General features: G+C 43.9%; 1 protein-coding gene across 4 annotated transcripts in view; it reads right to left on the bottom strand.

Annotated features, from left to right (window-relative positions):
* The window catches only part of LOC119653230 (sushi, von Willebrand factor type A, EGF and pentraxin domain-containing protein 1), a 131,498-nt gene that overhangs the window by 51,868 nt on the left and 62,959 nt on the right, over positions 1 to 16,671 (bottom strand). For all 4 annotated transcript variants that reach the window (XM_038057817.1, XM_038057820.1, XM_038057819.1 and 1 more), the window contains exon 5: positions 162 to 243. In XM_038057817.1, the coding sequence (XP_037913745.1) occupies positions 162 to 243 (82 nt within the window). The remainder of the gene's footprint in view (positions 1 to 161; positions 244 to 16,671) is intronic.

Below are 16,671 nucleotides of genomic sequence, written 5' to 3'. Positions count from 1 at the left end.
GGGTTTGAACCCCTATAAGCGATAGTCTACAGAGTAGTGCTTGCTTCCGATCAGTTCATCTTATCGAGCCTTCACAGTGATCATTGTTATGATATACTGGCATATTTCTATATAGATATGTTGACACCTATACGTCTATACCTAATCCTTTTCAAACTTACCTTCGGCAGAGTTCGGCTGCTTTTTCCCATGAGTGTTTTATATTGAAATATTTATAACAGTTTAGTCCTTTAAGTTCCCAGCCTGAAAAGAAAGTAATAAAATGAGTTTAATTGCATGTTCACTTGATAAGTAATATAAAGTATGTAGGTAATACGGAAATAATCTATGGATTATTTAAAATAAAGGCCGGAAGTCCTGTTTGACTGCATGGTCTCTCTAATCACATGTATATATCATTTTTTGGACTTAATATATGTTCAAACCAACCATTTTCCATCAGCATCAAATTATTAGATCGCAGTTAACTTGACACTCCCTTCAAGCGATAAGCTAGTCAATTTGTCATCGTTTATATTTTGAAGTAACATAGTCTGCCGTTTATGGCTTTTTTCTTCCAGGAAAGGCCTCAATAGAATAGTATTCATCCGAGACGCTTATCTATTCCAAAGCTGATTCCACTACTAGATGTCATTGTAGATTCACGCTGCGCTGTCCATACTTGACAGCTGTACCTTGTTCTAATGACGTTCAATACCTTTCAATCGGCAGCTGAAAGCTGGCGAGAAAGTGTAAACAAGTATAATTTGTGGAGGTAAATTAGACAACATTTTTCCTTTGAGAATGGGTGCTATTGAAAGTCATTAATTCCTGTTGAAAACTCTGGGGGAAAATGCGGTAGACGCGAACACTTTAGAAAAGTAATTCTGACATAAACACCAAAGACAAACAAAGACCAGTGAAAAAGTTGAGTTGAGGGATTGCAAGCTGCGCTGAATGGAAGGTTCTTTTTCTAAAAGAGGATCCGGGTGAATTTGCTTTGTACAACTTCAAGAGCGCGGTAGTCACGAATGCGGAAGGGGCACCAGACTATACAGCAATATTCAAGCATGATTCTGACAAGGGAATAGAAAAGTATTAAGGAAGGCTGAATTGAGTTAAAGTCGGAGGAGGAACGTAGGATAAAACCAGACATTTTGAAAGCTCTATTAATGATGTCAACGAAGTGGGAATTGAAACAAAGTTTGTCGTCGAGTATTACACCCAGGTCATTGAAGGAGGTCAGTAGTGAAAGGGGTTATCCATTGAGAGAATAGGAAAAGGATGTTGGGGAGGGTTTAGGCCAATACCACATCCAGCGGTTTTTGTTGACATACAGTGTTAGCTTGTTGACCGAACACCAATGGACTAAATTATCAAGGTTGGCCTGTAAGAGGGCATAGTCCAGCGGAGATGAAACAGAGGCAAACAATTTAAGGTAGTCTGCGTAAAGCAAATACGGGCAAGTTAGGATGGAGGCGAGGTCATTGATAAAAAACAGGAAGAGTCGCGGGATAAGTATAGAGCCTTGGGGAACCCCAGAGGAAGGAGTGAAGGAACGAGATGACTAACTATGAAAAGAAACTTTGCAGAAACGCTATGAGAGATAGGAGGAAAGCCAGGAAGGAGGAAGGAAAGTTTAGTAATGAAAGTTTAGAGAGGAGAATGTTATAGTCAGCGGTATCAAAGACTTTGGAGAGATCGTTGTAAATAGCACGTCGTGAATTAAAGCATTTAGCAACAGAAGGTTTGAATCCGTAAATCTATGTTTCACGAAGCCATGCTGCTTTTTGACAATGAGGTGATCGAAGTGCGTGGTCAACCAGTCCTCGACGTATCTTTCCAGGATTTTGGAGGAGAGAAGAGAAATGGGGCGATAGTTCACAGCAAGAGAGGGGCCTCCGCTCTTGAGGATAGGGACGATAAGGGCTTCTTTCCAGAGACGAGGCAGTAGCATTAATCTAGACTTTTGTTGTAGATTATGCTCAAGGGGAGGGAAATGTGTTTCCTACAGTTAAGAAGGAAGAGATTAGGAAGCCTATCGGAGCCGGTTCCGACATTGGAGTCAAGAATACCAATGAGGAACGCAACCAAGGAAGGCGTAAGGCGAGGAATGGCCAGAGATTCGGAGCAGTCTGCAGTTATGAGAGGTGTAGAGTGTGGAGGGCTCGAGGGAGAAACCATTAAAGAGAAGTAGGTGCAGATAAGGTCGCAGGATTGTTGTGGGGAGTTGGCAGTGGAGTCAGCGAAATAGAAGAAGGGAGAGATGTTTCAAGCGAATGTTAATAAGAATTTCCGTTGTGAACCAAGTTGGGTACGAACGTAGGCAGGGAGGGGAAGAAGGGACATAACAGGCGAGGAGATCGGACAGGATATTGTAAAAGGTGTTTAGAGCTTGATCACACGATGAGTTGAAAGACGCTAAAGCTGAGTTCAGACAGTCAAAATTGGCTTTGCGGGAGTTCAACTTAGTAGATTTACCCTTGGTTTTGGGTTTTGAACGAGAGAGCTCCACTTCAAATTCAACCGTGGGGTGGTGAGCATCAGTTTTGACATACGGGAATATGCATGGAAGTAAAGAGAGGTGACGCTCGGGGAGGTTGAAAAGGAAGAAATCGAGAGTGCGGTCGAAGGAGTTTTTGGTGGTGTTGAAATTCAGGGCAGAGCAAGTGTTCATAAAGGAAGAAGGTAGAAGGGAAGAATAGGAGAGGTTGTTGGAAGGAATTGGAAGGCTAGGATGATAAGGCCAGTGGAGCATGGAGAGGTTAAAATCTCCGCAAAGGAAGGAAGAGAGGGAAGGGAAGCGAAGGCTTACCAGTTGTGCCAAGTCTAGGGGGATTTGGCTCGCTTATCACATAGCCCGATTACGAGAGCTTCTGTGCCAGACGCGTGGAAATGCCTTCAAGATTACGGCGATCTGCATACTCTACAATTTGCATTGCCGAAGCTGCAGAGAAGGGGCGGGGTCCTCATGCACTTTCCCCGTGATTGCCCAGCTCTAGCTAGATTCAGGCTAAGGACGCTGGGTAAACCATTCTTTGGGGACCTCAGAGAAATTTCTACCTGCATAGTGGGAGAGCTGCTTTTCTTCGTGAATGCTGCGGGCTGACTCTGAAGATCATAGCCGACTGTACTCTGCCTCCCTGCTCCCATAACAACAGTCATGGTCTTAGGAGTTTGTGGCATCAAAATGGCGCACCACAGCGCTAATGGGCTCCTCAGAGCGGCCCCCTACCTACCATAACAGGAGGATTCTGGAAGGCGAATAATGAGTAACATACGAATTAAAGGAGTTGGGATAATTTTAAGCGATGATCCAAGCAAGAAATAAGACTTTGCTGTGAATCTAGTGGGATCATAAAGGCGTGGTTTTTTATAAGTTATTATGGTGGATCGAGCCCAAAGATCGGCAAAGGTCATAATTATTGATACCAATATCTTGATTAAGTCATATGGGCTCCATACTATGATCAGTTTAAAGATATATTTAAATCTAAATTCTCATCTCTTCTGCTTGCAATTTCACTTGAACTTTCTCCAGTGCCTTTTGTATTTATTTCATTCAAATCAATTCCGGAGAAGAAAAAATTGGTTGAATATTAATTCATTAAACCCAGAAAGCATGTTACTTTCATCTCCACTCCCAGGCTTAACTATTGAATGCACCATTTTCCGGCAGCTACTCCACAAAGAACAAAAACCATGGAAATACCTTCGTCCGCATAGTCTTCGCACGAGATCCACTGGTACCTCCAAAGTCAGGGGGCAAAATACTGCTGCATTACGAGACCAGTAAACATGATAATATCCGCGATAATGACCTCCATGCTTAATTTGCCATGTAATAATCGACGACCTAGAAACATTTCATATTTTCCCAATGTTAGTTGTATTTTCATGAATGCTACAATTCCCCATGCAAGTTCGCCGAAAAGAGTGAAAAAATGGGAAAATTAAACTTTTTTTTGGATTTGAATGGAGCAGCAGAAAAACGAAACTGAAATTTCAAACACCCAACAAATGTGTTCGTTAGCGCCTACCTAATTACTCCCAGTCAGAGAGAGAATAGTCTGGGTTGGCTTTAATGACCTCTAAAGATACTTTTCCGTCGTGAAGGAGGCGATAAGATTTTAGATTCATTTTCAGGCAGTTTGAAGATGTCTGGCTGGTTTTGAGTTTGAATTTTTGGAACAGTTCGCCTTTCATTTGCGTTGGAGCCAATTTGAATTCATTACTTTTCAATATATCTAAATACTTGCGTTCCAGCCTATGAGTATGTGAATGGTTTGCGCATTTCTATCTGGCAGAGCGCAAATTAGATTCGTACACGCAATTCGTTGATGGATGGTATTGGAATTTATGGATAAGAAAGTTTGACTCGTTCGTTTTGAGTCGAGCGTGCTTATTTTATTAAGTTCAAGTGGCAGAGCAAAAAGCGAAAAGGAATGTTATGAGAAATGATCTAGTGGACACATAAACGATAATACGTGTGGTCAGATGTATGTGCTGATACCAACTCGCATAATTTTAACTTCAAAACACGTACTTTTTAGATATTTTCTAGTTGAGTAGAAATTCGCAGGGAGTTAGTTACAGCAATGAAACATTGAACCCGAGAGAAAAATGTAACGCACGAGAATGCTGGAATGGAAGCTACTTATTAAACTAGAGTTAATTCACATCATAAAAAAAATCGCGCAATCAAGCAAACGACCGCTAGCTCTTGTCTGGGAAGTTTATACTCAAAACATATTGTCGAAATGATTTCCAAACTTTTGGTTAAAGGCCTTTTAATGTCAGGACCAGTCCTGCCTTGATATCTCCGCATTTGGCCCCACACTCTTCAGTCCAGTCATTAAAGCCGAAAATCGGGTGCAATCTCCGAATTCTTTCAGTCAAAACCGATTGAAATGAAATTTGGCGGTGGGGGTAGAGAGTGGTATAAGAAACAAAGCTTATATAGTGCCGATGTACGCCTTCCCCGGAAGGGTATGGAAATTTTCTTTTTTGAAGTATCCACAGAAATCGCTTCACTCCTGAGACCCTCTTCGAAGATATAATAACGAAAAGATCATAGGCTCACCTTACACGATCAGTATTTCAACAGTTTGGCGTTAGTCAAAATGACAAAATTATGACAACCTAATCATCTAGAGTGTTTTTATGGCAATAACTGATGGACTGATGAAAATTTAAGTTTTTAAATGGCTGGACTGATGATAAGTTGAGTGTAGCGCAGTTGTCATTGTGTTGTTTTGAATGATTTGAATTTTTAAATACTGACCGGGTAAGGTCAGCCATATACTGAAAAGCCGACCCAAGGTGAGCAAAAAACCATCTAACGCGCCAACACTCCCGGTTACCTGAAATGCCTTTCAGTTCACTCCACGACGTCCCGAGTTGCTCACATTCCTCCCCTACGGTTCTGCGCCAAGTTTCCTTAGGGCGACCCACCCGTAGACCATCTTGGGAGAGTGGATTCTACGGCATGGTGTAGCCTCCAATAGAATTCTCGCCCCTCCTTAATATGTGACCTATCCACTGTTAAGTCCGTCTTCCTATCACATTGCATACGAGCGCCAACCCTGTGCGCCGACCAAGCTGTTCGTTTGAGATAGAGTCAGGCCAGCGTACTCTGATGATACGACGCAGAGAGTTATTGACAAAAGCTTGGAACTTTTAAGTGATAGTGGAGTTCGCGTTCATGTGCCACTCCCATATAACAATGCAGAAAGAAGGCGTCGGTCAACATCTAAATCGGTACCGCCGTCGGCAGAAACTACGCTTCCTAGGTAAACAAATTGATCGACACTTTCGATGCTCTGTCCATGAATGCAGATAAGAAGAGTGCGATCACCCATCAGACTGAGAACCTTGGTTTTGTTTGCCTTGTTTGTCTGACTCTACTTGCCTCTCTTTCCCAATCAAAAACCATTTGGCTAACGTTCATGACCCAGTGAGAGGGCAAATACATGTCATCATCGTAGTTGAGGTATTTGAGGAAAGTTGTCATCGTCCATTGAATTCCACGTCGTCCGGGCAAGGTAGCGTAAAAAACGTCACCGGTAACAACAAGAAATAATATCGGTGACAGGATGCAACCCTAGCGGACCTCGGAGTAGCGCATGACATTCTGCACCATCATATGTCACTCTGATATGTTAATAGTTATTAGTTTCTCCGGAATGCCCCTCCTACGTAGATACAGATACACTTCCTGTTCGCGATATCGAAAGGATTCTCAAAATCCATTAAGAGCGGGTGCAGCGAAGATAAAAATTCCGCGCACTGTTCCAAAATGACCCCTGGGGGGTTGATGTGGTCGACGCAGGGAATCCGGAGCGGAAAACAGTCTGTTCTCTGATGCGTTCCAGACTGATTTTAGCTATTATCTTTGCAACGGCAGGGAGCACGCAGATATTCAATTATCACACTCAAAATGGGAGCCCTTTTTTCGAAGTTTAACGATCATCCCCATCCTCCACCCTTTGGGGAAGAACTCGAGTTTCGAATATTTCCGTACGAGTGAAAGCAACAGATTTGCAGTAACTGCAGGTGCAGTTAGGAAGACTGTCATCGCTGGGCTTGATGGTGGAAATATTTTCTCTTCTACTTGAAGGAACAGTCCATATTCGCATGGTACGGTAACCAGCCATCTCATCCACAAGAGGAGGAACCTCACCGGATACGGTTAAGAACTCTCGTGAAGTATGGTCGCAAATCTTTCGATGGCCCTATGAAGGACGTTAACGGTCAACTTCTCATCCACGATGTTGAACAACTGAAGAGGTAGAATTCAGTCACTAGAGGCCCTTTATAATTTAGGTAGGTAGGCTCGTCTAAACCTAAATGCTTGGTCCTTAGTGCTAGTATTAGGTAAAATTCGGCATCTGCCGAGATTGGAACAACTCGGAAATAATAATCGTTGGCGTAACAATCTAATTGGATCAGGGCCTCGAAGTGTGTTAGAGCATTTCATTCAAGACCGTAACGGTATTCTACAGGATAGTCTGTAGGAGACAATGTGGTCAGCATTGCGCTCGACCGAGATTATTAGCCTGATTCGACTGGTATCCAACGTCAAATATTGATACAAATTCCACTGCCAGCAGTGAGATTTGAACTGCGACCTTCCGTACGACAGCCTTGTGCTCACTCAGCTATCTGGACATCCAATAAACTCATTGATAATACAAAAATAGCCCCTTTTCGGAGCGCAATAACTTTGATACAAATAGTGACCATGATGGGTTCTTTTGGAGTAGGACCTTTACTTCCCCTTTCGAAGGCGGGACTGCCAAATATAACTTTACTATGATGAGATCAAATTAGTCCCCATTTGAGGGGTAGGTAGGTAGATATCAGTGGCCGCTCCGAGGAGCCCAATTAACGCTGTGGTACATCGTTTTGATGCCACAAACTCCTAAGACCGTGACTGTTCTTGTGGGAGCAGGAGGCAGAGTCCAGCCGGCTCGAATCTTGAGAGCCAACCCGTTGCATTCGCGAAAGAAAACAGCTCTTCCACCCTGCAGCTAGAAATCTCTCTGACAGCCGCCAGCGGAACACCGACTGTATTCGCCGAAGGACTGCCGCCAAGAGCAGAGCCTTGCCTGGCCAATCCAGCAGCCCGCTAGACCCCCTTTTTCTTCCTATGCTCGGGAACCCAGAGGAGAGTGACCTTGAGCGTGCCGCCCAGACGGTTCAACGCGTCTCTGCACTGCCCCACCAGGCTGGAAGATGTCGTCGCTGAGTACAAGGCCTTGATGGCCGCTTGGCTGTCGGTCAGAATGGCTATGTTTCGCTTGGGGCTCGAATTTCGCTCCAGCCATCGACAGACTTCCACTGGCGAAACCTGGGGGACCATACGACTTGGATACACCATGTGTATTGGAGGAAACCCCCGCGCCGACTCCGCAGGCCATTTTTTATCCGTCCGTAAAGAATACTGTATCATAGTCTTGCAACATGCCGCCGGTCTTCCACTTTGGCCTGGTTGGAAGATCCACAGCAAAGTTTCTCGTAAAGTTCAGCTTGCGTGTGACATAGTCCGTGGGGGATGCCCACATTTCCCGAGGTATTTCATCTAGGATGTTGCTGTGGCCGTAGGACTTCGCTGCAAAGCATCCGGACTCACGTAGTCTGACGGCCCCCGCAGCACCTGCACACGCGGTTCTTTGAATCTTATTAAGCTTCGTTCTATTGTTTTTCTTCAAAGCCTGCCACCATACAATAGAGCCGTTGGTTAAGATCGGACGCACTACAGCGGTGTACATCCAGAGAACCATTCTCCGTAGAGTCCATTTCTTTGTAAAGGTTCTCTTGCAGGCATAGAAGGCTATACAAGCCTTCCTAACCCTCAGTTCTACGTTCATTCTCCAATTTAGCTTAGGATCCAGGATTACACCCAGATACTTTACATTAGAGGAAAGAAACAATTTTTGTTCATTCAGCAGTGGTAGATGGAATTCAGGTATCCTTGGCTTGGTGCGTTTTTGGTTGGGTATATGTTGAGTCCGCATCTTGCGGCTCACAGGCACACCTTTCGCAACGCTCCTTCCATAATGTCGCTCATAATGGACAGAAACATCGCTGATACTAATATCACCAAGTCGTTGGCATACGCCATCACCATTACTATTAACCAGAGCACCGGTGAGATGGCGCCACCCTGGGGCGTGCCTCTGTTCACAGCTCTGGTCAAGTGGTTGCCTCCCAAATCAGACTGGATTATCCTGGTACTTAGCATGGATATAATCCAATGCGTGAAATACCCCTTCCAATCCAATACCGGCCAAGGCTTCCTTGATGGCGTTGATACTGACGTTGTTAAAAGCTCTATATCCAAGAAGACAACAAGGGTATATTGCTTGTACTGCAGCGACCACTCAACCGTGTCAATTACCTCGTGGAGGGCGGTTTCTATGGATTTTCCTTTGAGGTAGGCATGCTGGGACTTACCCAACAGAGAAAGGCGTTCTCTCCATAATCGTCCTTAAGGGAATGTCAAGGACGCGTTCCAGGGTCTTCAGCACGAAAGAGGTTAGGCTGATTGTTCGAAAGTCCTTCGCGGACTTATGACCGCGTCTGCCCGCTTTCGGTACGAAAACCACTCGTGCGCGTCTCCAGAACTGCGGTACGTATTCTAAAGAGATGCAGCTCCAGTAAATCTCCACAAGCCATGGCACAACCCTTTTCTGCGGCTTCTGTGGCATGACTGGCATTATGCCATCTGGAGATTTGTATGCGGAGAAGCTGTTTATAGCCCAGCCGATCCCATCCTCGGTAATTACTGATTTGATAGTCTCGCACAGCTGGGGTTGCCGCAAACCTTCCAAGCACGATTCTGACTCACAGTCCTCCTCGGTGGAGGGAAAGTGCGTTTGAACCAGCAGCTCCAGGGTTTCGTTAGAAGATTCCGTCCAGGAGCCTTCCAACTTTTTAAGAAAGGATGGGCTCTTATGTTCCTTGGACAGAGCCTCTCGGATTCACTTGTGCTTTTGATGTTCTGACAATAGTCCAACCAAGACCGCCTCTTGGCGGTCCTGATGGCCGAATTGTACTTCTTCAAGCAGTCCTCCCCATTTGAAATGCCATAATTTTTTAAAGGAGGCTAACTGCCGCAATTTCTAAGAGAGAAGACTCCCGCTTTTCTCTTCATACTCTTGTCTGCTCCTGCGGGGATGGGGTTCGTTGACATGCAAATAGCCTTACTTTTGGGCGCCACAAATTTGGAAGGAGGATCACCGTCACAATTTTTTAATGGGGTTAAAAAGAAGGGAGCTTTCTTTTTCTTCATTATATACCCTCCTTCCTCTCCTCCTTACAGGGAAGAGTTAAAATTTGAAACTTTGCCATGATGATATCAAAAGGCCCCTACTTTTAGGATCCATAACTTCTTAAAAGGGAGGGGGAGAGACCGCCATACGGTTCAAACCCAATGGAGAGGGAACATCTCCTCTTTCCTCCTCCGTCAATTTTCCACCCCTGATAATTCAACCTTTATCATATTCGTTTATACATTTAACTGTTTGTTTGAAAGGGAAGCTTTATTGTTGCAACTAAAATGACGTGGCTTCATACGTATTGACAAAGTAAATCTTCATGTGTAATAGCTAACTCCCATAAACTGGCAGTAATTAATGGATTAATCGGACTTATCTGGGCAATCTACAGCAAGTAGAACTCGTACTGACACCACTCTTATCTTATTTACTAAAACAGCAAAGCAAGGGTAATAAACAAGCAATTATAGACTCCTAATAAAGTCTGGAACATTTCTAGATTATAGTTTTGGTAATGCATCCCCCATTCAAGTTGACCCAACTATTCCGTAATCCCATCATTTCACAACACTTTGTGATATAATCCATTACCTTGCGTGCAATTCTGAAGTCGGTCTGGTGTGCAAATGTTGACAAAGATTGCGCCCATTGCACCTACAGGTAAAATTACCTACACTCAACATTGATTGGAATGAAAACGCGCTGTTACAGTTTTCTCAGGCCCCCAATAATCACATCCACCATATTTCTTAAATCAGCTTCATTACAGTTCATGCGAACCACAAACAACGGTTATTTGCATGTACGCGATTGGATATATGGTTAATGCGTGGGAATAGACGGTGTCGACAACAACTGAAGGAAAAACACGCTTGACGCAACCTTTGTTGTCTTGAAAATATAGGGAAACACACATAAATATGCAATAGAATAATAGATTTAATTAAAAATCTTGACGGCGTTATGAAACGCTTTTTCTGAACAATCACCACCATTGGGGAGGTACAGTTCACAGATTTATCTGAATTTTTTTTCCAGATTTCAAAATGTGTGGAAGGCTGGGCTGCTAAAAGAGTTACAAAAGGGTTTCTAGGCTTTGTACGAGTAGAACAAATTGAGACATAAACTACAGACACGCTGAATTAAGGTCACTTTAGAAACGAATTCCAAAAGTCCGCTCTACTCTTTTACGTCTTCTGAAAACAGCGCCCATGGCAAATTTTCTCTTTCTTTCAGGTTAAGAGGTAACTTCAAGAAAAGATACTTTCTGAGATTGTTTCTATTGTTAAGAAAAAAATTGTATTTTACATAAATTTGAATGAGCGTATTTTCTCCATTTGAAATACGGGCGGGACCTTGAACCTCCCAAATTAAACTAACTCAAAGGCAGATCTTCTGCCCACAAAAGATTATGTTAATAATAATTAGCTGATTAGCATATTTTCTCATAGATATTTCGTAAAGTTCAAGCATTTGTGCAGTCGAATCAGAGTCAATGCGTTCCTTCATTTCGGGGGGCCATGAGCTGAAAAAACCGAGCCCAACCCAAATATCATGTTTAAGCTCCCTCAATACATGATCAGGTATGCAAATTGCATAATTTATTGTCAATCTATAGATATTCGAAAAGTGCATGTTAGCAGAGCTACTAGTGTATGACCAAAGCACTGCCGATTGGACAGAGGAGTATCTTCAATGGTACAACAAGCCACCAACAGCAGAAACAATGAAGATGCATCATCGGTTGTACAATGCAAGAGTTCCGATGTGCATCCATCTTTTCCACACATTGAGCAATTTCCTTACTGGTGATTTCTAATCACTTCTCCAGTTGATTTGCGCGAAAAAAGCAGAAAAACTCAGTTGAAAGACATCCAAATGCCTGCTATTGCACTGAATCCGCGCTTACGCACGTCCCTATTCGATTTCTATGAAGTCGCGGAGAAATGCGCATCGCGTACAATACTTTCCCGAAGAAATTTTAAAAAGAATTTCAGTCACTTCACTTGCTTTGATTCAATCCAAGGCTTGCCATTAGCCATTGGCACTCTTCCAACTTATCTTATGATGTACGTATCTAATTCATCACAGATCAATCGCATTAACAGGTTTTTATGAGATACTTTTTTTTCTTCTGGGTGCTAGCAACATTTCTCGAGGAGTTTCTTCGTTTGCTTGAGTTGGTTTTCTAAAATGAAATCGTTTTAGAAGAGAGAAAAAAAAGTATGTGCATATGTTCAGCTGGTGTGCAGGTTTAATGGTTTTTTTCTAGCCGCTTGCAAGACCTATTCTGGAAAAACTACTTTTCATTCCGCATGTAAACAATATAATATGGGAAATTCGTCTTTTTTATTCAAGTATGGTGTTTAAGTGAAAAGGCGCGATAGTGAGGAAGATCCGGCTGAGTAATTGTTGTAACATTAGAAATTTCAACGGAAAGGAAGATCGGACAGGGCGGTATGCGACCAAAAACTCCCTCCACTGCAGATTTATTAGTGGAAACGATTTAAGAACCTCAAAAAGAATACCGCCGAGGCCACCTTAACCAACTTCTTTAGGTGAGATCGAAGACCTTCAAAGGAAGGGTTTGACACGCGGCACTCTCGCTTTCCTCCAGTGTCGTCTGCTTGCTAGAAGAAAGGCTTCAAGTCTGTCCAAGGAGTTCCTTTTGGGCTTGCGACTGACGTCCAGACGGAACGACTACTCCCCATGCACGAGTACTTTATAGGGGTCCTAGTATAGTGACTGTAGCGGAGGGCATCAGTCTCCACCAAAAGGCGGGTACCAATTTAGTAGTAGGCGCAACAATCCGGTCTCTCCAAAACCGTCTCTTTTGTCGAGGACCAGGTCGCCAGGGAGTCGAAGGTTCTCCTCGTACAAAAGCTCAGCAAGGCTGCCAGCAAACTCTTCGCGGACGGCTCGGACGGTTCGTCGTGCGCTATAATGGCTGCCTTAACCGTCCGGTGTCAACGTTCTAGCATTCCATTGGACTGCGGATGGCATGGAGCTGTCCGCTGACATTTGAATCTCAGGAGCTTCTCGAGCTCCGAGAAGGAAGTAGTGCAATCCCTGGTGTGTAATGATGATGGCGGGAATGCCGGAATCTATTCTCGATAGAGGGCCTCAGCACACGACTGTGCTTTTATGTATTTAAGAGGTATTGCCTCAGGCCACCGCTTAAACCGATCAATAATCGTGAGGCAATACTTTCAGCCGGGCCAGTCTTGCAAAGGGCCTATAAAGTCGAGGGTGTAAAGTGTGGAAGCGCCTTGTCGACCTAGGGAATACACCTACTTCCTTCCTAGCATGTCTAGTCACTTCACACTCTTGGCATGCGATGCACTCTCTGGCCCAAGAGTTTACGTTCTTGTTGATGAACGGCCAGAAATACTTCCTGGGGACTAACCTATTCACTGTCCGATCGTGCATGGAGTGAAACATTTCCTTACTAAAAGCAGCTGAAATATATAGCCTAGATCCCTTTTCAGAGATTTCCGAGTAGATAGAGAAATGTGAGCTTTGAACTTGTAATATTTCAAATCCGATTGCAGGTCCTGAAGAACTGCATCATCCTTCTGGACTGCGATTACCGGAAAACCGACTGCGACTGAAATGTTGATCTCGCAGATCCGGGACATAGCGTCGGCGACTAAGTTGTCTTCACCGGACACATATCGAATGTCCAATGTGAACTGGCTGATGTAAGCTAAGTGCCGAAGTTGGCGAGGAGATGCTTTGTCTTTATCTTTGCCTTAGGGTAAGAGCCTTATGGTCCGTGAGGAAGATGAGCGACCTGTCTTGAAGGAAATATCCAAAGTGTTTAATACTCAGATACAACAATTCACTATCATAATAATAATAATCGTTGGTGCAACAATCCATATTTTATCAGGGCCTTGAAGTGTGTTAGAGCACTTCATTCAAGGCCATAACGGTACACTACAGTACATCGTAGAAGGCAATGTGGTCAACATTGCGCTGACCCTGATTTGAGTTGGGTACTCATTCACCGTTGAGTCGATTGGTATCCAACGGCAAATCACGATACAAATTCCACTGCCACCAGTGAGATTTGAACCGCGAACTTCCATACGACAGCCTTGCGCTCTAACCACTCAACTATCCGGATACACGACAATTCTCGATCATTGGCGCTGTAATTCCGTTGAGCGGGATTCAACTGCTTTGAGAAGAAACCCAACAGTGGCCAGCTTTGGTTCTTGATGCTGTATCTAGGGCATCGACGAACACGGTAAAATACTTGGCGAGGTCGAATTGGGCCCCTGTCATATTGCCTTCCTCGATGGCGAGATGATTAAGTTGTCTGAACATCAGCCTCTTGACATCGATGTCCTGGTCCTGGTTAGTTGTTTATGGTTGTCTTTGAGCTGTGTCGATGGTGAAGGACAATCAAAAATCAAAAAGAAAAAAATAAAAACAATAGGAAATCAGGAGGCTAACCTTCGTATCTAATTTTGTTAAGACCCCGGGGGGAACCAACCCTCTCCTTTACTCCTCTAGCCACACCTGGCTTATCTTCTTGAAGCTAGAGTATTAAATATGATGGAGCGATAGCTCTTTGAATCTGTTGTTTGCTTCAAGTTCCTGGTAAAACGCCCTGGCCTGTTACCTCCAAAGTTTTGATAAATTCGCTGTATGTTTTCTTTAAAAAGCGTACTCCATCACTGTGAACTTGAAAATCAGTTAAAATTAAGTCGAAATTAAAGGAGATGGTCCTATCCATGAAGGACAAAAAAGAACCAGAATCGGATGGTATTCCCAGAACGTGCTGAAACCTGTATCCGACTATAAGCCGGACTTATTACTCAACACATTCACTGCGTATTTGACAGCGGGAGTTTTTCCCTCAAGTTGGAAGGTTACAATGCTTGTTGCTGACTCAGGGAACTATCCGCAGTCCTGACCTTTGGAACAATTGATGCGATAGTCTTCTTTGGCTCGAGATTCCTAATAAATCCTATTCAGTGGGATACGGTTGAACAAGCTAAGCATACACTTAGCAGTTGGCCGATGGATTGAATAGAGCAGAACATTGTGTTTAAGGAGTTTTAGCTCTGACTAAGTTTAGGCCCGTATTCACGTCGCGTTTTGCGAATCATTGAAAGGATTTAAAGTGCAACAACGGCAGAGGTAAAGCCGCGTTTGAGGAGTTGCTCCTGCCCTTGTACGAAACCGTAAAGCCATCTGGGATTACTACTGAAAAGTGAAAATTAGTTCTCCCTAGTTCTTGAGAAAACCGTTTTTCTGAGCAAAGACAGGGTTCCCAATATCCTTCCTATTCAGGCTAGTGAAGCCATGGGCATCACGATGATGAGTTTTGTTTGTTCGTTTCGTTTCGTTTGTTAAGAGACAGCCACCACTCTCAGCGTATAGCAGCGATCGTGGGAAAGAGAATTAAGGGAAGTAAATGGACCGCGCATCCCATTAAAGACATCTACGACAAGGGGATGCGCTATCATGCGTTCTCTTTAACCTGGCCCTCGAGAAAGTGATCCGTGATGCTGAGGTAAATGCAAGAGATATGATCCTCTTTAAGTCCACCCAACTACTGGCCTATGTTGACGATATCGACATCATGGGGAGAACCACCCGAGACGTACAAACTGCCTTCATCCAGATCGAGCAGGCGGCGCGAGATCTTGGGCTGCACATCAATGAAGGCAAGACAAAGTATATGGTGGCAACGTCAGCACCAAAAACCAACCAATCAACAACATCGAACCGCACTGGTCAAACGGGAAGAATAAGGATAGGGGAATACAACTTTGAGACCGTTGATAATTTCTCCTATCTAGGGTCGAAAATCACAATCGATAACAATTACGATGATGAAATCCGCGCACGGTTGTTGTCAGCTAACAGAACATATTTCAGCTTGCAAAAACTGTTCCGCTCGAAACGTCTCACCATAGTGTCAAAGCTCTTACTGTACAAGACAATGATCTTGCAGTCCTCATGTATTCCTCGGAGTCTTGGGTTCTTAGCAAGAAGAATTGCGAACTCTTGGCCGTGTTCAAGAGAAAAATCCTCCGAAAAATCTTTGGCCCCTTACATGGGGATGGGCGATTCCGTAGCCTACATAACGACGAAATCTATGAGCGATACCATGACCGTCCGTTTGTGGATAAAATTCGGCTCAATAGGTTACGGTGGGCGGGTCACTTAATCCGTATAGATGAGGATGATCCAGCCCGCAAAGTCTATAAGGGCAATATCTCTGGCAAAAAAAGAAGACGAGGCAGACCCTGCCTAAGAGATGGATAGGAGAGATACTGAGATACTGAACTACGGAGTTGTGCTCCAACGCAAAGGAAACCACCAAAATGCCGTGTATTGACCGCGGCTACGCGACGGGAGCGGAATGTCGTTCGCATTTTTCTCAATTAATTTACTGAAATAATGCATTCCATAATATGCAATTACCCTAATTTTCGCTGCAGTTTGCACATTTTTGAATACATTCGGGCGAATTGATCTTGACAGAAGGGAGAGATTACCCCATCCGTAGGGCACTCGAATGTTGCTGCAACATGAACTCTCGGAGTTCAATCGAGTTCACAGCGGGCGTATCGGCATGGGGACCGGTTCGTGGGTGGACAGCTGATCAACGGCCGATGGGATTTAAAAATTTCCTTGTTTGTGCTGGAGCCGTGTAGAATGGAGTTGGAAGTGATTTATTGATCTCCCGAATTTCATCTTCGCGCATTTAGTAAGGTAAGTTTCTTTTTAAAATTCTAATAAGTAATATACTGGCTTCAGGAATGCATTCCATCCTCGTAATAGGTGGATTCCAGTGGATTTTTTTATAAGACGAGAATTGAAAAACGCTGGGATTCGGAAAGGAAGTTGACGAGAATAGGAATGGATGTCGTGTAGGCGTAGTCGGAAA

The sequence above is a fragment of the Hermetia illucens genome, chromosome 3, assembly GCF_905115235.1.
Source record: "Hermetia illucens chromosome 3, iHerIll2.2.curated.20191125, whole genome shotgun sequence".
Taxonomy (NCBI): Eukaryota; Metazoa; Arthropoda; class Insecta; order Diptera; family Stratiomyidae; genus Hermetia; species Hermetia illucens.
The sequence above is the reverse complement of the archived record's forward strand: the minus strand, read 5'-3'. Positions and strand labels throughout refer to the sequence as shown.